Source organism: Alosa pseudoharengus, unplaced genomic scaffold, assembly GCF_046254945.1.
Source record: "Alosa pseudoharengus isolate Yale_2024_CS ecotype anadromous, Long Island Sound unplaced genomic scaffold, YU_APseudo_1.1 YU_APseudo_1.1_scf_3, whole genome shotgun sequence".
Classification (NCBI taxonomy): domain Eukaryota; kingdom Metazoa; phylum Chordata; class Actinopteri; order Clupeiformes; family Clupeidae; genus Alosa; species Alosa pseudoharengus.
Window position 1 is genome coordinate 28669900 of NW_027468718.1, and position 22672 is coordinate 28692571.

Consider the following 22672-nt stretch of genomic DNA (forward strand, 5'->3'; position numbering starts at 1 on the left):
CAGAAATTAGTAGAAATAATACTGATGACTGATACTGATGACTGAACAAAGGACTTAGCTACACTCAATGCTTCAGTCACAGACAGAAGAGCAGTTTCAGTAGAATATCCACTGATGATACGGTCATAATAAAGCAGAAGAATAAGCAACTAAACTGTGGCCTTCATATGACACATAATCATCATAGAGGGAAATGTCTGGAAAAGTAACAGACTGAAGGATCAGTTGAAAGGATTCAGAGAAATTTTCTCTTAAAGGAATTATCCAGAGTAAAATGCACTTTAGATCAATTTACGGATGATTGGGAGTACATACGTTGTGGTTGACATCAAAATCATGTCATTCGGATGTGTTTTGAGAAAGTTCGATTTTACCGTTTTTAGTCAAAACTCGTTAGCGTGGAAGTGAGAAGGGCATATTATTTCGCCGCTACAAAACGCTATTTTTATACCTCTTCTACAGTTCCAAACAACATTACACTTACGTGGTAGTGAGTAGAGATTCCCTAAAGCCAAACCGAAGTATCCCAAGTATCCCGAGGTCTTTATGTGGTCGGATAGAGAGTCCAGAATGAATTTCATCAAGCCAGTACCTTTCCGGAAATGTTGCCATCTTTGCTGCCATCTTTAGGGGAAAGTCCGTAGGAGTCGATTGCCAAGTGTGCTCTGGAAATTCACAATTTCGTCGACGTTTAAAAAAAAAAAAAAAAACATAGTCCATTCGTCGACGTTTAAAAAAAAAAAAAAAAAACATAGTCCAGTATTTCTTTTGAAATTTAAATGAAGTTGTATGGACTGGACTATGTTTTTTTTTTTTTTTTTTAAACGGCGACGAAATTGTGAATTTCCAGAGCACACTTGGCAATCGACATGATTTTGATGTCAACTCAACGTATGTACTCCCAGTCATCCGTAAATTGATCTAAAGTGCATTTTACTCCGGATAATTCCTTTAACTCAGCAAAAAAGCAGACAGGCTACAATTCACGGCATATGAGGTGATGAAATACTGCAGTGAAGACAAGGAGTCCAAGATATGTAAATATGATAAACTAGGCCTACTGATATACTACAGATCTGTGCTGTGTTATGAGGTAGGCATGTTGATTCATTTTAAATGAAGAGACCATATGGACAATTCCACGCAAAACTGTCACGTTCACATTGGCGTTATGTGTATGGAAAGATTAATTTGACCCAAGGATGAATAGTGAAAGGTTGGAAAAAGATGGCAAATAATGGTCACTAAGGCATTACGGAAGTAGAATTTGTAAAGGTGAGTGTGATGTTGAATAACAGGAAGATGAGAAACCAGATGAGAAGAGTGACTAAAACAACCGATCCAGAGCAAACTGGCTGAAATAAAATAATATGCACACCCCACATTAAAATTAAACAAGCATTTTACATTTCTGGTCACACACAATGTCGACTACTCTTCTTTCTCAGTAATGGAATTACCTGACAGGATTTGTAAATACTGGTCACAGTTTATCCAGGAGGAGAGAAAAAGACAAAGTCAAAGAAACTTACAGATGGATGTTACCTGATAGACTGAGAATACTTCAACCAAGTACAAAGTGACTCAAAACACAACTGAGATTTTAAGGACATCTCCTGAAAAACATGTAGAATGTGATGCCAAAAGCCTGGCACTTCACTCAGTTACTCACTTCAGACATCAGAAAACTTGAAAAGCGTGGACACACAGTAATGAGGAACATGAGAGGGAGAACCAACATGTGAGGGCTTTGAACAGAATTAATGAGGCGAAAAGCAAACTTTGAGAAAAAACAAACAAACTATTGACAAGCTATTGAGCATCCAGGATCAAATAACCATACCTTTTGATACATTTTACTTTACTGATTAATTTATATTAATTTTATGAATAATATTCTATTATTATTTTGCATGTCATAATTTAATAATTGCTGTGGGCAAGCTAAATTCTTTCCAAGTCTTGGACACGGGAAAAAGACACCACATCTCATTAAGATGTGAGGAATTAGAGGACAATGCTCAGTATCTCGGTCCAGACAGGGATAGATTACTGAAAAGGTCTACCGGGCCCTGACCCCATGCCCAAGACTGTATGAAGGCGCTTCACCCCTGATATCTCCATGGGGCCCAGTCAAATAACACGGGTTATGTTATGTGATATGTCTTAATAGGGCCCCTCAATCATATACTTGATGCAGATGGCATTGACATAATGAAAATAAGGCTACTCAATTCATGAATACCAAATTTTGGTGAGCAATTTTTTAAATCCAAAAAATAAAAAACAATTCCAAGAGACCAAATTTATTCATGTGGACACTGCAGTGTAAACATTAGGATATAGATGTGCTGCCATGTGAAAAAGGATAAATAACCGGGAGCCAAGGACACTGATTTCTTAACTGGGTGCCAGCTGTCCTTACCTGACCAGGGGAGGAATCATTCTTTTTCAGCATTCCGTCTGAAAAATGTCTCAGCCTGTGAGGCTTGAGGCCATAACGACAGAGGCAGACGGTGCGCGGCACAGCGCTAGGGAGGCTGTTGCTGCTGCGCGTCGCTGCGGACCTACAGGATGCTGCATTGTTTGTTCAGGTGTCACAGAGAGGGAACGCAGCATGACAATGAAGCGAAGACCAAACAGGATATCAACTACTGCAGGGGACTCTGTGGTCAAAACAGCCTGATTTTTATCCCAAAGAGCGCATTTATTTTGTTCCCCAGAGGTAAACAAGCTTTGTGCTGTGTAATATAATGCCTAGTGTAACAAATTGCAGTGACATGAACAGTGAACCCTTTTCACCCAGAGATACTTTTCTAGTGGATATGGTGGTAGAGATGTAGCCATGGTAAGAACAACTCCTGCAGTGCTTAAAAAGAATGCAGTAATTATACAACCAGAAACACATTGAGTTATATAATGCCCTTATTCTGACAGGACAAAGGGGACAAGATATTCACTTTGAAAAGAAATGAATCACCTACAAACTTACAAATAGGATTTCATTAGCTTTTACTCAGATCAGTACATATCACAGTTTAGTTTTTATGCTGATAAAATTTTCAGTGTCTTACCACTTCCAGGGATCCTTCCTAAACAGAGATATTCTTGGAATGCAGGAGTAGGAGAGTGCATGCACGCAGGAGTGCACACACACACACACACACACACACACACACACACACACACACACACACACACACATACACACACACACAGCTGATCAAACTGGGAGGAGAGGACTGAGTTTGGAGAGGTGGCCTGACTCCCACTCAGCACTCCCTCCCCCCCCGCTGAGTCTCCAGAACCTCAGTCGGGGAGCAGCAGGGGTGCTGCCTGGCATGCAAGCCCCATTAAGGGAACCCAGACACCCAGACACGGCAGAGATGCAATAAAGAGCATGCGCTATCAGACATACAGTCAGATCAGAGATATAATACACTTCACATGCAGCTTTGCTCAATAGCATACATTGTACATTGCAGCATATTACAATAGCAGCATTGTAAAATAGCTTTTTCTAAAATAAACAAACAAACAAAAAAAACTTTCAATGTCCTGAGGAGTTGGGCCACTGATGATTCATGCTTCTGCAATCATTCAGTGAACATCTAGGTTCACTTGGTGCCTCAGGCACACACCACTTCATAACTTCTAAAACAATTCTTATGTGTTCTGGGTTCTCTCAAAATGAGCAGACCTCAAATATGCTAAAATAAATAGCATACACTAGCAAACTAATGTTGGTCTGTGTGTTCCAGTGCTCTAAGGGCCATTACCATTTTGTACCAGCAGAGGGCGCTGTCACAGTCCACACATACACTCTTGGAAATCATTAGGAGGCCTTTGCATCTGCACAGCTGCAGGTGAGCTTCTCTCCTTTTGGAATTTCAGGGAGAGGATTGAGATGTGTTCCTGAGTGAAGGACACTCCTTTGGAAAGACACATAAGGGAGTGTGCAAAGGACAAAAGGGGGATTGTGGTTTACAGACACATGCCTGAACTGTTACAGAGAACACTGCTGATAATATCATGACTAACCACCACTGAAAGCTCCTAATGGAGGTAGGAATCTACCAGAGTAAAATGGTGACGTGCACACACATACCCAGTTTTGCTCTTGCTCCGTGGTGCCATTTTTTACCATAGCAGAGCTCTTAATCCACAGATGAAAAATGCATAAGCACAAGATGGAACGCGTCCACGATGCTCGTGTTTATCCCCCCTACCACAAACACACACACACACACACACACACACACACACACAGACACGGAAAAGCAGACTGGCCCTGTCCATTCCTACAGCTGCAAATTAGACTGTGAAATTGACAAGTCATGTGTTGCCATCTGGTTGCCATGACACCTAGTCATTAGTGCTTCATGAGCATCCTACACAGGCGTGTGCTTCATGTGGCTTGTGCCTCTTCCACATTGTCTCCCATCTGAATGGTTTAAGTGAATGATGATGTGTCCTCAGGCTAGCTCAAGGTTAGCTCTTTCTGGACAAGGAGAGAGAACGCATCCAGCCCATGAACATGTCCAGTCAGGGACACTCTGTGTGTGTGTGTGTGTGTGTGTGTGTGTGTGTGAAAGAGACAGTCGCTTCACACTGTTTTGTTCAAGGCACAGCCAGCCATCGCACCACCGACTTTGGGCACATGGGCTTTCCACAGCTGCTGTTTTTATGGGATCTCATTATCCAATTAATCTAACCTTTACAGACGACTGTTACAATTCATCTGTGTGCGTGTGTGAGTCAGTCCCTGGGAACAGCTGCCTCATTCCAGCGCTGGGAGTGGAGGGCTACTCTCCGAAGGCAGTGGGAGAGAGGGAGGTGTCCCGCATCACATCTGGAGAGACAAATAAACTCTGGGATCACAGAGCGCTAATCCAGACCATCCTCTGTAAACTCTCCACCTCCCACTTTTTCAACCCCGCCATCCATACACACACACAGACACAGACACACACACAGACACACACACACAGACACACACACACACACACAGACAGCCACACACACGCTCTGTGGCGGTCCAAGGCAACCACATTCCTTCCTTGCATTGTGAAAATATTTTTAGAGAGGAGCGGAGCGGACTCTCTCACAGGCTGTGTGAACTCAGTCACTGGCCGCTCTTCCCTCAGTGACAGTGGAGAGAGGAAGAGAGGATCGCGTGACTGGCTCTACCCTCGTTAACTGCTCCTCCTTGTCTCGCCATTTCGTTCCCCGCAATGGGTTCCTCAGGTGGAACAAACACGCCACTGTGTGTCACAACCTGCACCCTTTTGTTCTGTGTGCTCAGGTACACCGTGAGTCAGCTCATCACTAATACATGAGGCCTGGGTTTCAGAGCTCCAGTGGTTTAGGTGGGTGGATGAGTGGGTGGAGAGGCAGGCAGGCAGGCAGGCAAGCGTTTGGGGCGGGGAGGGCTGTTGCCTTTCTGGGGCACTTTGAAGAAGCCCTTGTGTCCCAGAGCTTCGAAAAACCTCCTAGTTATGCAATGCATTCTTTGAGAGTCCACCCCTCACAAGCCTCTCGGTGTGTGCTGTGCGGTGCGGAGAGGGAGCCGCTCAGCCACTAATGACTGCAGCGGGCGCAGACAGAGTGGGGACATCGGCAGGCCTCGTCCACGCCTGGAGGACGGACATCTCATAGGGTGGGCAGTGACTGGTGACAGCTGCCTCAGTCTGGGAGATGCTGGGACACCTCACGAGTGACATCTTCGGGCCTATTAACAACTTCTCCTCCTGAGGGGTCTGAGGAGGTTCCTGCTAGCTTTTTTTTCATCCTAGTGTGAATGGGAACAATCTGTGAATTAAACACTAAAGCGAGAGCTAGGCCTGGGAGAAGGCTGATCCGCCAGGGATTAAAACTTTTATCATTCCTTTCAAGTGTCTCATTGTTCCGTCCAACAGTCAGCTCCCAACCCTCTCTGGGAAGAGGGATTGGTCTTAAATTAGAGTGGCCCAGATATAGACCAACTATAAAAACATTGAGTCATTTTCAGCTTTGATTCAGATCAGCAAATAGACCTCATCCTCCTGCCCTTCAGCTACATTCCCTATATGAGAGGACCATCTCTGCTCCAGTGATGCCCCTAACCTGCTGCTCCATTGGCATCGCTGATAGGACCAATGATGCGGCAGTGTCCTCTCCTGAGCACCATTCAAAAACCAGCTGAGACAGTTTATCAGTGAAAGTGCTAGCTATCTCAATTGTATTTAGCTAATTGTCTAATTCCATTATCTTCAGAGGCCGTCCCGCTGGACAGTGTGTGCTGAGAGGGGCCTAATCCTGGCCTGCTGGCGCCCGGCCCTGGAGCTCCTCCAACAGGCCCCCTGTGGCTGACAGAGAGCTGGGCCTGCCAGTGGAGAGAAGGGGGGGGGGGGCTGGTGGTGGCAGAAGATGAGCTGAGCCCATCATTGTGGGCTGGGATCAGGCGTGGGGGAGTGAAACTGGGACGTCGGCCATATATGTTATGGATGATGGGTGCGGATGTACACGATGCTGAGTGGCTATGAACTGATATGAACTGCGACAGGATGTCCATATGTAAACCAGAGTGAACAGGGTTATTAAAAAAAAAGTGCATGGCTCAAATTGCAGGACTGATAAAACACACATTTACACACACACATACAGATGTACGCTCCACGTTGCACAAATGGCTATTAACAGCACCCCAGTGTGAGGTTAGTGTTTTCTGTTTGCCCAGCTGTCTTCCTCTGACAGTGTTATGAGTCTCTCTCTGCACCTTCCCCCAGGCTGTGAGGGGCTGGGATACTAATTGCCAATATCAGTATCCATGACTGCAGTCAGCTAAAGCTCCACTGGTGCCATTACTTATACACACACACACACACACCACACACATCCTGCCCTGTATGTAACAACTTACCCCTGCAAGAGAGAGAGACACTTTTGATCATATGGGCAGGGAACAGCTAATCATCCGCTTTTGGTTTCTGATGCAAAATTAAACAAGCTGCTCAGAAATTCACAGGGGGCAACATCATTCAGAGAAAAGCAAAACTGTCCTGCCTGCACTAAAATAGGTCAAGTCTCTCCTCTTTCGAGCAACAACATAAGAGAAAATGCAACAGAAACCTGCAGAGTCGTGTTGAACACACTTTATTGTTCAGATGCCAAATGAAACCGTGTCACCATTCAATTTAGGAAGGGAGAGAAAGAGTAAATACTCACATAAAAAAATAGAAAAGAAATCAACAATGAGAATGGACAGAGGGAGCACTGTCCCCCCTCTGGTTATCACAGACGTACATTGCAGACCAGAGTCCCGGTTCCAGACGTGAGAGTGTTTGGCTGGCGGATTTCAACCTGCTGAAAAAATAAATCTCAAAAAATGATCAAGTCCTTTTTTGTTTGTTTGTTTTACTAGCCATGCATACAGTTGACAATTCCACATGAGTGTTAACGTCTGTGTCTCAAGAGGAGCTGGCACCTTCCATACAAAATTATTTACACTACAGTTAATTACCGTTTGTTATTAGCATCGTCAATATTATTACACTATTATTACTATCATTTTTTTACGAATACTCTGAATACATAAAGATGAGTGAGAAGCTAACAAGCTCTCAGCACCTCAAAGTATCTTGATTCCCAATCAGAGGACATGACAGAAGTGGCTAGTAGAATGATTGATGGCACCTTAAGAGAAAATGTCCTTCATTCCTGAAAACACAGTTCCCTCACTCCAAACAGAGCCCAGTTCCGAGGACTCCCTTGGGAATTAAGTTCTCATTACACTGTGCAGAGCCATCCTCAGTGGAAGCTAACAGCTTGAGGGAGAGACACCTGTGCACTTTCTTAAAAGATCTCCAAAAAATAGAGAACTAACAGTGAAGACATCATGATATTGATGTCTTCAAGGACAAGAGATGGGCTTCCACCTTTTTCAATCCCTTTTCTCAAAATAAAAAAAAGACAAAATGATGAAAAAATAAAGAAACAAACGACAAGAAAGAACTGAGGCGCTTTCAAGTCGCCTCTTTGGTTGTGACAGTGATGAGTAGAAAACATCCTCTCTGCTGGAGGTATGGTTTCTTTAGCTCTGCCGAGAGAAACAGGGTACACAAATCAATTACCCATCAATGTTTCAAACAAGTGGATCAGGGGGGATAATCTCTCCTCTTGGGGGGCTGTGCAGTAGATGTCTGCCTCTGTGCCTTGGTGACTTAAAGTGAGGAAGGCTCAAGCAAAAAATAAAAAAAAGTGCCCAAAAAAACTGGGTCATGACAACAAAATGCACACACGCTCTCACACACCCACACACACAAACACAAAATGAAACCAGTTTCAATGAAATATTACCAAATAATACCACAGCGAAACATAAAAAAAAGCTTCTTTAAAAACCAGTTTGAAAATCCTGCTCTGAAATCTCAATTTCTTTAGCCATAGAAAACAGGATGACATAAGGCGAGTGCTCTTTTTTTTGTCCAGTTTCTCAGGTCGTATGGCTAACAAAGATGCCTCTTCTCCTTGTCCACTGAATTATAAACATAACCACTTTTTAATTACTTTATGAGGGATTTGTATGCACCAAAAACAAGAGTATCCTTTGCCGTTCATGACTTGAGTGTGTGAGTTTGCTCTCCTTCACCCTCCTGTCTGGAGACTCCAACGAGGCCCATGTGGGCTCAGTGGCTATTGTATATTGCAAGAGGAGCAGCAAGGGTCATCCTTGTCCGGCTGGGCCGCGTAGTCCATCTGCCGCACAATCTCGGCGAACAGTTCATCTACCATGGTTTTGCTTTTGGCCGAGGTCTCCATGAAGGGGCACCCCCACTCCTCGGCCAAGGCCTGTCCCTCGCTGGACGACACCTCCCGCTCGCTCTCCAGGTCCACCTTATTCCCCACCAGGATCACCGGAACCTTCTCATACCTACCAAGAAGAAGAAGAAGAAGAACATCAGCTTTTGATTTGATCAACAAAAAATATATATCTTTCAGGAATCAGCTGATCATTCACTTTACACTGTCCCCATCTTCTCCACATACTTCCAAAAGCACCAACCGAGAGCCGTGGCATTAACAGATCCACACGCTTGTTGTAACACACAGCACTTTTACACTTTTGCCTACAATACAATCACAGGAGCTCTTAGAAAACTGCTCTTTCCTCATTTCATGATAAAATACATCATGGTGGCTTCAGCCTACAGCTTCCACTGAGGAAATACTGTTCGATAGTGCCCCTCAAGCAGGAAGTGGGCAGTGTTCCCTGAGGAGAGGAGAGGAGGAGAGGAGGAGAAGAGAGGAGAGAGCCTTAATCCACTGCGCTGCTTTGAACTCCAAGCCTTGCTGAGAGGGATAGCATCACTTGTGAGAATGCCACAAACCGCTTGTTACATCAGGTGTCCTTATTCTCTGAGTCATGTTATGTAATGTGGAACCTGTCTACAAGCCCAAAAGACTTGAAACAAGATGTGTAGGATGTGAGAGCACCAGTTTATAACAGACCATGTTCCAGATCAGCCCACATCTCCCTCAGGTTACGGGAGAACTATTCCTGTACATTCTGAGGATAACTTTGTTTTTGGACTAGCATGATTTTGTCTACCACACCGAACATCTTTGTATTTGATGTGCAACTCATATAAAACAGACGCTGTTGGAAAAATTGTGCGGTTGCACAACATATCAATACCAGTTGTTTCCGAACTGCATCCCAATCAACATTTAAATGGCACATAACTGTCTTTGTCTGGCATTCTCTTTTTCCCCATATCCAGTGCGACAGTAACAAATCCATGAAGAGCATTGGGCTCCATCAAAAGCACATTTTCTGTTAGAACTAAACATGATTAGAGTGTACCTTTAAGAAAAACGTTCTTTCATGAGGCATTTGTGAGTGTTCCTGTGCCAACACAATACTTCTTTAGACAGGACACTTTAATGACAGCACAGACAATATTAGAGCACCACAGCAGTAAGCGTCCAACACCAGGGCAAAACAATGGACCGCTACATTAAAAATAGGTTCTCCCTGCATGTTATTGACAGCATAACAAGAGAATTATCCTCTCAACCACCGCTGGCCATCAACCATCATTATCACTTTCAGAGGTTAGCCTTTTAAGCATGAAATATTCATGGCATTAAATTATTAACCGTTTTCTAAAATGAAAAAAAAAATCAGAAAAACAGAAACAGCTAACTGAGGTGGCTAACAAAGAGAGGATGAAATGAGAATGAAGAGCAGTAGGGGGCACAGAGAGAGAGAGAGAGAGAGAGAGAGAGAGAGAGAGAGGAATGGAGAGAGAGATAAAGATAGGGAGGGAGAGAGAGGAATGGAGAGATATAAAGATAGGGAGGGAGAGAGAGAGGAATGGAGAGAGAGATAAAGATAGGGAGGGAGAGGGGGGGTGAAGAGTGGAAAAACATCAGAGTAGCTTCTGTGAGGGAAGTCAGCGATCACTGCTAGCACCTGACACCTGAGGCCGTACAGTAACTGCAGACAGACAAAGGAACTGAACATGGTCTCTCCACTCATAAAGAGTAAGGCGCTTTGTAGCTTTGGAAATTCCATCCAGGATTGTAATCACTGCCTTGCTGGTGCCTCGGCTAAGAATAACCACTTGGAAATATTGACCGACGACTGCAGCAGAAGGGCTTTGACAGGTGTGTTCAAAGTATGAAAATTGCTCTGGTGCTCTCTGAACATAAGGAACAGCTAGAAATCAATCAATAATACGAGTGAATCAATAAATCCTAATGACTAAAAAGGCAAACTGCACACTGGATTTGGTTTCTGATTCGGAAATGATTTGATGCTTTGTGATATCAATCTCTCAGTCAGACGTGATCTCACAGCATAGTAAACCATGCTCATGCAGCTGATCAACCAGGCCTACATGAGTCAGAAAAAAAGAGCCCCAGGCAGCAGTGTGTTTCCATTCAGGCCCTTACTGTGCAAAGTGCAATTTCACTGTGGGTATGCAAGGCTGCAGTCACCATCCTCATCTGCCGTCTTTTTCTGTTTTTAAGGAAACCCTAATTACACAGCGGTGGGTTGTAGGCCGGGGTGGTGGTGGTGGCAGTGAGTGGCTTGGTTGGGTGGGAGGATGCAGACGGCACTCTGCGGCGACACCCCATTAAGAGCCATGCTGGGAAACGCCTTGTATTTGGGCTTAGGAGACCAGCATGCTCCCCCACCAGACTGATCTGCTCTATTCCAAACAGCATGGAGGAATAGATGGATGAACCCTTCTGAGAGCACCCACACACACACACACACACACACACACACACACACACACACACACACACACACACACACACACACACACACACACACACACACACACACACACACACACACACACACACACACACACACACACACACACACACACACACACACACACACACACACACACACACACACAAATGCCCATCTCTGGGTGGGCTGAGACCATCACATGAGACAGCATGCAGCCACATGACTGCAGATTACAGGCTGCCCTCATTTCATTCATGGGCCCAACCATCAGTTCAGCCGGAGCGCCAGCCAGCATACGTGTGCAGGCCTACATGTGTGCCTCTGTGACAGTGTGAGTGCAAGTATGAGTGTAGGTTGTGTGTGCTTGTGAGTGTTTGTATACAAGTATATATGGCTGTGTCTGAACGTATGTGTGTACTGTACCTGTGTGTGTCTGCGAGTGAATGTGTCTGTGTAGTGGAGATAATCTATTGCTAGGGCTGTGTCCCTCGCCAGGCTCTTTAGCCAATGAGATGTAAGGAAAGGAAACCCGGCTCCTCTCCCTGGTGCCACGGACACGGATGTCTGCCTCCCCCCGCTCCCGAGAAAAATAAGTTACTTTTTTTTTCACTTTTAGGATAAAAACGTAAGCGCTTGCTCTCTCTGACAGTGATGGATGGAGATCAGAACTGTGGATAGCTGGAAGACAGCTAACATTGTTTTAGCGGGAGGAACTGGGAAAATATACGTGTCTCCTCTCCTCCCAGCGGTCCACCACACACGCAGACAATAATAGCCGAGTGGTGGGAGATGCCAGGTGGCTGGAACTTCCTCCCTCTGGAGTGGAGCGGCGCGCTGTGGGGCCCGGGAACATGGACGCCGAGCGCTGCAATCTGGCGCCATTGGAGGAGGCACGCCAAAAATAGCCGTAATAACAGAGGAGGGAAACCTGCAATCTGGGAGAGGTGTGCAAGGACGGCTGCCACGGACAGCAGCCCGCACTGGGAGGGTTTCGCACGGAAGGTGTTGTTCAGCTCGACGGGAGTAGGCTGCATCTGAAGCCAGCTTTACTGCAGCCCACCTCCACCAACCAAACCACCCCCCCACCCCCCACTGAAGAGCTTTCAACTCCACAGTTCTACACTTGACACTCACACTCTCTCTCTCTCTCCTCCTCTCCTATCCCCACTCTACTCGCTCTACAGAAACAGCCACCGACACCCCACCTCTAACTATTCGCCCACACATAAATTGGCGAAGAAAAACATACACTCACACAAAAAACTCTCCCACACGCACACACACAATGACACACACACAAACAGCGCACCGCACTAAGACAGCCCGCCTACATCGAAGCACTCTCCCTGCAAATACCCACAGCACCTCTCCCAGACACACCTTATATATAATGTATGACGCATCAACTGATCTAGCTGAGGGAAGGTGGGAGCTGCCGGGGCCTTGTGCTAGCGCTAGCTCCAGCCACAGACAGTGGAAGTGAGTTGCACTCGACCTGCTCGGCCAGACAACAGGATTTAGAGCACTGCAGCCAAGTCTTGGGTTTTTCTTGGGTCTTGTGCTGCCTGAATCTTGAGCTGCATTTTTAGTAAACTAATGTGGATTAGTTTGCAGACATGTTACTGTAGATAGACCCTTTGAATGACCCTTTAGCCTAAATGAACATCACTGCACATAATTATGGAGAGCTCTCTTATGTTGCATAGTGAACATTAAAAGCTAAACAATGTAGTTATTTTACCTTAAAATAACAGCTTCAAACTGATTTTGATGTTACACTGACCTACACTACAGAGAACGTAGTGTGTAATATTGGCGTCGGCGATGCACATCCGGGACACCTGGCAATCTAATGTTGTCGCGGGTAGAAGCATGACCCTTTAGTGCTAGATGGGTTCCCTGCATGCTGAAAGCTAACTAAAAGGGGAATTCCTACATTGTGTTACTTTTAAAACCAAAGATGCTGATAAAATTGTTGCTCTGAAACACCTAGAAGCCTGTTAAACATGGTAAGCATGTCATGGTAAACGTGACTATGCAGGTGATAGGTAAGCAATGGAAACAAAGTGGATGGGGGTGAGAAGCTCTTTCTCAAATGTCTGGCTAGCACAAGCTCAGTTATAGCACAGTAATTGCACACCACCACCCTACCATCATATCACTTTGTCTGCGGTCCAACCTGATTGTTTTACAGGCTATATTAGCCCTCCTACACAATCTGGACTGTGGTCATAACATTTACATCTTATAACTTATTCCAAATGATATTGTCCTTTGTTAAGCAATTTTATTATGTTTACATTCTTCAAAGCAAGTGTAGATACTAGATAGAAAAGTGAACAGTGCAAGGATTGAACAGTACAATAACTTTGCTTATTATTAAATGCATTAACTATTAATATTATGGTTATAGCATTTCAGGTGATTAAGAACTGACTATTGGAGGCTGCATCAAATACCCCCTGTGCCAGTGCCAGAGTGCATCTACAGCACTTTGGAAACAGTCTGAGGATATGACTATGTCACGAGACATAAATCTGCCCCAACCTCTGCAAAAATCAAACCCTGCATGGCTTTATCTGCTGCAGTAATCACTGCAAATTTGCTGGGATAGGAAATCCGGCCCTCTGCTTTGGAGCCGTACAGCAAGAGCTTTAGCAGGTTGCTTGAGTCTGGCCCCTAACTAGCTCAGCAAAGAGGCTTACTGTACGAGGGCTGCTGCGTCACCGCGTGATGGAGCACACCAGCAACAGCCTACTGGGTGATGCTGGAACGGGCAAATTATAAAAACAGACAACAGCTGACACATAACCTAATTCTTCTCCTCAGTCTCTCAACAATGTCCCTACATTCTCTATCTGCAGTCTCAGGGCGGCTGGAGGAAACCACTTCCGTCACTGCGTTTCCTGTGAAAGCTCAGATACTATTCTCAGACTGGAGAGAGAGAGAGACAAGAGTAGTTGGCGGAGTCTCTTTGGATCAACGGTGCATCACACATCTGGTGCTATTCAATCTGTGTCGTCTTTGCAAACAAATACTGCTTCAAGTCTAATATGGACACTTCAAAGAGGCAGAAGAATAGGAGAATTCAAACACAGTTTAAAACAAGAAAGTACGCAAATTACACCTTATGGCTTCCATGGGGGGGAAGACAGAGGTGGAGCGAGCCCTTTGCTTTTCATATAATTATGTGCTTCTGTGGAATGACCATTTTGAACGCAGAAAGAATTTTATGAATTCTGTTCAGATATTCACTAGATTTGTCACACAGCTCCATGCAATCATTCCAATTATCACCGTCTGAGCAGTAAAATCGTGAAGTTCTGCCACTGTAATTATTTGTCATTGCATTCTTGGCTCTGCAGTGTTCTGCACCTTTGAATGGCCATGCTAAAGTTAAAATGGGAAAATCATGCACCCTTCTCAATTCCCAGGACGATTGTTTGCAGCAGTCCTTGTGAATAAAATGCTAATTTTGGCTGGTGCCCAGAAGAGGGTGAAACCATGTCCTGTTAAAGCTACTGCAAGAACTCTGGACTACTAGCCTGGGTTTTCCCATGCTGCCTTGCGCGCAATTTTATTCACGCTGCTAGGCAGCCTGGATTCTATGGACTTTGTTTTCACCTCAACGAAGGAACCAATCACAGAACGGAGGGAGGGCAGCAAGACGATGACGACACACCGAGGCGTTATGAGCTACGTACAGACGCATTTGATAGACATTCATAGCGCCCTATAAACGGCTCTGGGCATTTGTAAACCACGTTTCAAATACGAGAAAATTAATGTCTAGTTCCCAGACCCCATCTCAATGAGATGAGGTCTGACGTTAGCCAGGCTACTGGACTACTATAATTGCGATGCATTTGTATGTCAGAAATATATAGGACAGAAAATCTAGATAAGGAACTCTGGTGTGTTAGCAAAAATATTTAAGTGCATTATGTGCTCAATGTGCTATAATAACTGAAAATATGAAATCCAGTGATGTAGTTTTCATTAGGACCAAAGGTACTTCTCTAATCCATTCTGTGTATTGAGGAGAGTATAGTGTGGTGATGACACATATGGAGCTTGCACTTGAGGGATTAAATAAGCAGCGCTGAGAATCACACATCCATTCTCCATCGCTGAGAACGATCGCGGCAAGCAGCTCTAATATCCTCAATGGGATTACACGCAGAAAGTAATAAGGCGCCTTTCTCCCGCATTTCATCAGTCATGGCTCTCTCTCTCTCGCTCTCTCTCTCTCTGGCTCAGTCGCTCTGCAGTCGCCACGTCCACAGCAGACCGTCGCCGGCCATCACCTGGGCCGCACTAACCGAGCCTGAGCTCCGGGCTGATGAGTCCCGTGGTGGCGCCATTCATCATCTGCACCCATCACCTCTGCTGATAACGAGCCGTGACGCCGCGTCGCCGTCGTACACTGATGCGGCGTGACAGGGGGCGACAGGGGGCGACAGGACGCGCGCGACACAGGCCGGTGCCTCTGACCCGCTGGACTGCCTCACTGGTGCCGGACAGGCGGCGCTGCCAGCAACAGTGACAGCTGTAGAAGCCACAGGCTGTCACCACAGGGAAAGTTCATCAATAAGGTGTGTGAGTGTGGGTTTGTGTGAATGTGTGCGTCTGGCAGGGCTGGTGTGTGTGCAGATGTGGTGTTTGGCATAAAACCTAAGTCTAGCTGCTGATGAGGTCTGGAGAGCCTGAGAATTAGAAACATAAAGACTAAATCTGGGTCAGATTTTAAAAGGTTAGCCTAGATTCGACAGGAGGAGCCAAACCCACACCTGGCTGACCTTATTAGGGCATGTGTTTTGCCTTTATTGTGTTATAGATCTTCATTAATCAATGTTCTCATTATGCTAGATCTACATGCACCTCCATCCTAGAAAGACACATCTACAGTAGACTACTCTTCAAAGGTCGATAGAAGCAATATAGATTTAAGACAGATGCAGCAGTACTCTAATGAACACTGCCCGAGGAAAGAACACCGCTAAACTCTAAATGTCATCCCTAAACACTTTAGTTGGAAACAACCACCAATTTCGGATGTTTGTAAAATACTTCAAGGCTACAGGAGTGAGTGAACGGATGTACTATGAACCCAACACCCCCCCCCCCCCAAAAAAAAACTTAACATTTACTGAGTAAACACAACATCCCGTTGACATTACATGCTCCCAGCTAACAAACAAACAGGCCCCAACAATGACTTCTTCCTTCACTGCATTGGGCCTCACTCACAAACATCTCTTAGGAAGAAATGTCTTCTTAAAACTGATTTTTGCAGTTTTCACAAAGATTCTGACATTCACCAGGATCACCTTGTTGGGCATTTGTTCTTAGGTAAGAACAGGAGCACACTTGAGAGCACACTTGGACTAATGAAGTTTTTCCTTCTATCTCTTAACTTTTCTTTTCAATATCTGTGTGTGATTTATAACGTGTGTACACAGCTCTCTTCGCATGTCCTTTTATGGGAATGATGGCAGCTGGCTTTCAATTCAAAAAGACAATGGGAATCAACAACAGACAATGTAGACTTTTCTCAACTCTCGATTTTGGTGAATGAGGCCCAGTGATTTGATTACATTTGCACCTTCCACTTGAAATGCAGCTGTGGGCTTGAGCTAGGCTTATACCATGACAAGATTTATTATGCTTCTCGGGTAATGATATGCAGTCAATGTCTATTCTGGTTTCTACAAAAACAGTCTCTGAAATACATTTTTTTGCAACAGCAACGTAACTGCAACAGCTATATCCTGAAGATTCATTGTTACTGTAGTGGAGCTATTCCATGGCAGACAAGGATAATTACCCAAAGAAATGTGTAGGCATGGATACTTGTCAATACTAAAGCAATGTGATTGATTATCTCTCACCACTCTTATCTGATGTGCACACAGCGGGTTGGTGATTCAGTAACCTTCGGCTACAACTACACAACATGTCCAAGTCACAATTGAACGTTATATGTCTGAATCATTCAATATAGATGTGGAGCATCTTTTGTGCCAAGCCTTGCTAATGGATTCTGCAGAGGGCCAGACCCTTCATGCAGGCCTACTTGTGGAGACCACCTCAAAGCTGACAGGTTTAAGCATGTTGGTGCATGCCAAAGAAATTACCAAGCCAATTACCCAATCCAAAGATACTGTAGGTTAATCTTTCAGCCTGTGTGGGAGACAGTTTAAATGAGCTTTTTCAGATGGTTTATTCGTCAGTGGTGTAAGTCTGCCCTGAAGTTTGAACCTCAGTTGGTTTTTCTTTCACCTTCTCAGCGCAATACTGTGGTAAATCAATTCTGATTCGCCCCCTCCAGACCACTCCTCACTTCTCTCACCAAAACAATTCTTTCATGAGGATTGAACTGAGAGGGAAAACACCAGAGGTGGTGCAATACAGGGCATCTCAACTGAGAAATTACAAGACAAGAGACCCATGGTTCTAACTGAAACAGAGGCGTGGTAAGGCCAATGGTGAAACTACAGATAGGGCCTATGCGCCACCACCCTGAGGCTGGTTGTGAGTCTCAGCACTCACTCAGCCTTTAGAGCTTGTACCTGGTGGGCAGCCAGTCTCTGTACTTGAGTTGAGTCATCATGCAGACTACTACTCCCCCCTAGTTCTACATAATCTTTGGGGAGAAATGTTTCTGCATATGATGACGTAATAACATGTAAAAATAGCCTTGCAATAGCGTCATACTGTTGTATTGATTGTGGTCAGTTCCCTTGAATTCCAACTGTGTCAATTAGCCCTCATCCACATAATAGGAAAGTGTGACTACAACAGTAAATCAAATTCACGGTAATTAAATGGGCAATAAGGCAGATCTTGACAGCCTGTCACTGTCAGATTTCAAACAGAATCACTCAATATGTCATTTCATCTCCCCACTGTTCAGTGATGATGAAACTAAGACCAGAAACACTTTTGTCTTTGGGGAGTATACTCTAAGGCAAGTTACTTCAGACTTTTAAGGCAGAGTCCATAAAATACTTATCTTACATTTATGATGGAGGTCAATGAAAACACAAGAGCAAGGTGAGTGTTTTGGGGGTTTGGGGGAAGTTAAAGAAACAAAGTCAACCATCAGCACGTATGGAGTGGGCAGACACTGATTTGGGTCAGTGCAGTAGGCTAACTTATGGACAGGTCAGAGTTGGGATTGTCTTGCCCTAGCTGGTATGCGGACGAGCAGGCATGCGGAGGTAGCCGGCAACCTGCAGTGTCAGTAATAGGAAAGAGGGCCTCAGTCTTTCAGCAGAATTTATTGAACGAGTTAACCACTTCCATTCCTTTCCTTTGTCTTCCCGCCATTAATGCCACAGCAGAACAACAGGCAGTAAAAATGCAGCGGGCCTCCACATAAAGGAGACACACAGCACAGCAGGAATGCCTGGGCTTGTTAACAAAGCCAAATGCAACAGCTTGCTTACAGTACACAAAAGCCCAAGATGAGAATGTGAGGTGGAGGTATATGGTGGGGGAAGTATTTTGGGGGAAAAGAGAACAGCAGTAAACTATGCCAACCCCCTACATGGAATGACAGCGAAGCACAAAACTAACCGCAACACGGTATCCTGGAGCACTATGACCGACAAGAGAGAACCGGTGTCAGTCCATCCGGTATTCCGTGACACCAGGCTGTGCTCAGTAACCACAAGACAAGTCTATTACGAGCAGATGTCCCCTCAGTAAGACCATCCTGATTAACGTGGTGGCTCGCCAAATTCTATTCTATGATCAGATGTATTTATCAAACTCCAGCCTGGATCATGTGGGGGATGAACACACTGGGGTAACAACAGTGGCTGTATGGGGATAATGTCAAAGACAGACTCCACTAAAGCCAGTCCAACTCACCACACCAACACCCTGGCCTTAGAACCCTAAGAACCATGCTGCTGAATAAATCAGTCTACACCGCTACCAGACCTAATTTTGTGTATCTGTATTTGGGCTATTTACTATAGTGACAGAGAGAGGCATTCCCCCCTCCTGATTCAACTAAACTGGTCCCTGCTCACTTGGAAGGGAGATCATTTTACGTAGCCTACATCAAGTCACTCCATGAGTACAAAAATGGTCCTGCAAATGTCACAAAGTACTAAAGTAGAACCCTGCGTGCTATCAATCTGTTGAAGTCCTGTCATCTTACAGAAGTGTGATCTAATACAAGCAGTATTCACACAATATTAGTGAAACAGCATGCCACAGATGATTCCTATTTGTGCTTGTTTGCTCTTTCCAAACAGCTTGTGCTCAATTTTTTAATTTAAAACATCTCTCTCTCTCTTTGCCTCTCTTTCTCTCCCTCTCTCTCTGCAGGGATAGGCCTTTCTGTGGGCTTCTGTTTTTTTAACCCTACCCCTCCTCCCAATTTAGCCACTCCTAACCCTGTACAGCTTTAGCCCTATTCCGGGATGTGTTGCCAAAAGCGTCCCTCCTTCTGCTGGGCTGCAAGAGCACTGAATTGTGGGTGCTGTGCTTGGCTCTGTCAGAGGGGCTGCAGCACACAACTGTGGGGGGGCAACTTATCAAAGTTACCAAGCTCACACACACACACACACACGCACAGACACGCACACACACACAAATAAAAGAGTAGAGGAGAAAAGCGCCCAGTCAGCCTAACACTTTTTGATGAGCAGCAGGACAGAGGGGGCCTGACACTGTGCACTGGGAAACATATGGCTTGGGCCTAGATGGAACTGTCTGTGGTGATAGTGTGACTATACAAATGCAAGAAAGCTTTGACAACACAGTAGCTGTGGACCACACACACACACACACACACCTCAACAGGTAACCGCAAAGGCGTCCAGCAGCTCCAACAGGTGAGGGGCTTAGCTCTGTAGACTATGACACGTTTCTATAAATAACATCCTCACCACCATACTAGCACTAGGGTAGGTGGTGAAAATCTCAGGATATTTAACATGGTTTTCACAATGTCTACAGATGGCCTGAGCTGTATCCCCCCGCCCCCCCCCCCATGAGGTCAGATGCAAAATGCAACTTGGTCAATTTAAGTGCACCTCCAAAAATCAGAGAAAAGTGAGGAGCAACAATGAGGACTCTTCTCACACCAATAACAAAAAGAAACATAAATCTGTGATGAAATACATTTCATAAGGAGTAGGCTACTGTTCTTTTGCATGAGTGGCTTGGCTAGATGAAGCAATCACTCGCCACAACGATCAGATGGCAGACCATCTGCAACATAGCTCACTGCATTGGTTATGCATTAGGTCAAGACGTTTCGTCTAAGAACAAGAGCTCCCCTTTACATCCTCCTCACCTTTTAACTCGGATGATCTGATCCCTCATTGGTTTGATGTCTTGGAAACTCTGTTGGTTGACGAGACTGTACACCAGAATGAAGCCTTGGCCGTTCTTGATGTAGAGATCCCGCATGGACGCAAACTGCTCGGTGCCAGCCGTGTCCAGAATCTCCAGAACCGAGGGCGAGGAATCCACTTCAATTTCTTTTCGGTAAAAATCCTCTATTGTAGGATCATACTTTTCAATGAACGTCCCGGTGACGAACTGCACCGTGAGGGCGGATTTCCCAACCCCACCGCTTCCGAGGACCACCACTTTGTACTCGCGCATCGCTCCCGTGTTTTAACGGATAAAACAAAAATACTGCCGGATGCTATCACTTACCATTCGGCATTGAAAAATTAAAAAATGAATCCGCGTAAAAACACTGTCAATCGGGCTACAGACTGCATCCCATTCTTACGGGAATGTAGACTATGGCTAACGTTACCTCGATTACCACTGCTTAGCTATGAGAAATAAACAGCCAGAGCACAAAGACTTGGTGCCCAGAGATGGGTTTCATTGTAAAAATTTCCCGAGGCAGCCTAGACATTGATGATGATTTGATTTCAGACGCCTGTAATTCCCCCCATACAATAAAGGTAGAACAAAATGACTCGGCAATGAATAACTTGTGCTTTTTCATCTGTTTAGCTCGCCAATGCAAAGCATCATAAAAAAACAAAACTTGCTCCTGCGAGGACATTAGGGGGAAACCTGGAAAAAACCCGTTTTTTCCACCGAGAGACGCCTGCGTTATCCGAGGAAATGCTGTTAAATTATCACGAATCTCAAGAGTTGATATAACAAGTTTTGTCCCTTTGATTTCCTTTCATCTTCTCTCATCTCTCTCCCCTGTTCTTATTCACACAGCAATACATTCCTGGCCGCCATACTCTCGGGTGGAGACCCACCGCCGCCGTGCAACCAGCCGTTCTCCTCTCGGCTTCCGTAGCGACGAAAAAGAGACGTCTTTTCCCTCACTTAACAGATCTGTAAATAGTCCAATGGCCGCATCCAGGCGCCAGAAACCTCGCCCACGCATCTATGGACTAAACACCAAAACGACCAGTACACATTCAAGGGCTGGATTTCCGTTTGAGTGTCAAACCCCTCACGATTCGGTTGCCACAGTGACATCTCTAGAGCATTTACCCAATAGCAGAAGCAGCTTAGGGATGTGTATCCAAGAAGAGCCCAGTGCGTCGGATGTTGTTGCTATGGTAACGTTGATATTAAAGTATTTTAAAAACTTCTCTCTGAAACAGTATTTGATTTTAAAAGTTGGCACTAGAGTTAACCATGTAGCCTATAAACCAATGCAATTGCAAAACTGCCCTTTCAATTACCACTACAGACTGGGAAAAAACCTAGCAGTCCAACAGGCCTAGGCACTTTGGTCTAGCTAGACTGATCCAACTTCCAGGCAGTGGCCCTAATGGAAGCGGTAACTTAGAAGTGTGGGCTTGAAATTAATAAAAGATTGAATATGGATGGACCAAATATTTTTTTTAACTAGGGTGCATGATAACTGATAACATTTGCAAAAAAACACACACACATCATTTAATTTTTCATTTATTTTGTTATAATAACTTTTACATATTTTTTAAGAGAAACTCAAAACAAACTACTTAATATGACATGAACAGCACAAATAAATGCACAAATAAACCACCAATAAATTGTCACACTGAAATTAAATCAAACTCTAGCGAGAGGACCCAATATTCCTCTCTTATCTTTTGGTGCAAAGTGCTGCTTTACTGATGGAACTATGTGGCACTGTCAAGAGCTGAGATTAGATTCTGCAGTCACATTACTACCATATACAAAGATAGAATGAAAAACATAAAGGTGAGAATTTAATTCCATCAAGCTTTGTCAGGAAGTGCTAGACAAGATTGCCTCCTTCACAACAGTCTACCATTTTGGCCACACATTTAAAATATCATACTTTGTTTGATTTGTAAGACCAATTACAATACTTCCTATTTTAAGAGCTCTATAACATAGAATACAAGAACAGTACTCCTGAAGGTAAGGCAAGGTTCACACTTATTCCTTGTTGTCAAGTCC

The 22672-nt window shown here is 44.7% G+C and overlaps 1 protein-coding gene and 1 long non-coding RNA gene across 2 annotated transcripts in view; both read right to left on the reverse strand.

The window, feature by feature from the left end:
* Positions 1–546: 546 nt before the first annotated feature.
* LOC143099717 (uncharacterized) overlaps positions 547–22672 on the reverse strand; it is a 59148-nt gene continuing 37022 nt past the window's right edge. The window contains exon 3 of the long non-coding RNA XR_012981720.1: positions 547–665. This is a non-coding gene — a long non-coding RNA (uncharacterized LOC143099717). The remainder of the gene's footprint in view (positions 666–22672) is intronic.
* rap2aa (RAP2A, member of RAS oncogene family a) lies at positions 7119–21517 on the reverse strand. The gene is made up of 2 exons (XM_076263865.1): positions 20568–21517; positions 7119–8911 (listed from the first exon to the last, which is right to left on the reverse strand). The coding sequence occupies exons 1-2, from the start codon at positions 20879–20881 to the stop codon at positions 8674–8676; spliced, it is 552 nt and encodes a 183-aa protein (XP_076119980.1). The 5' UTR covers positions 20882–21517; the 3' UTR covers positions 7119–8673.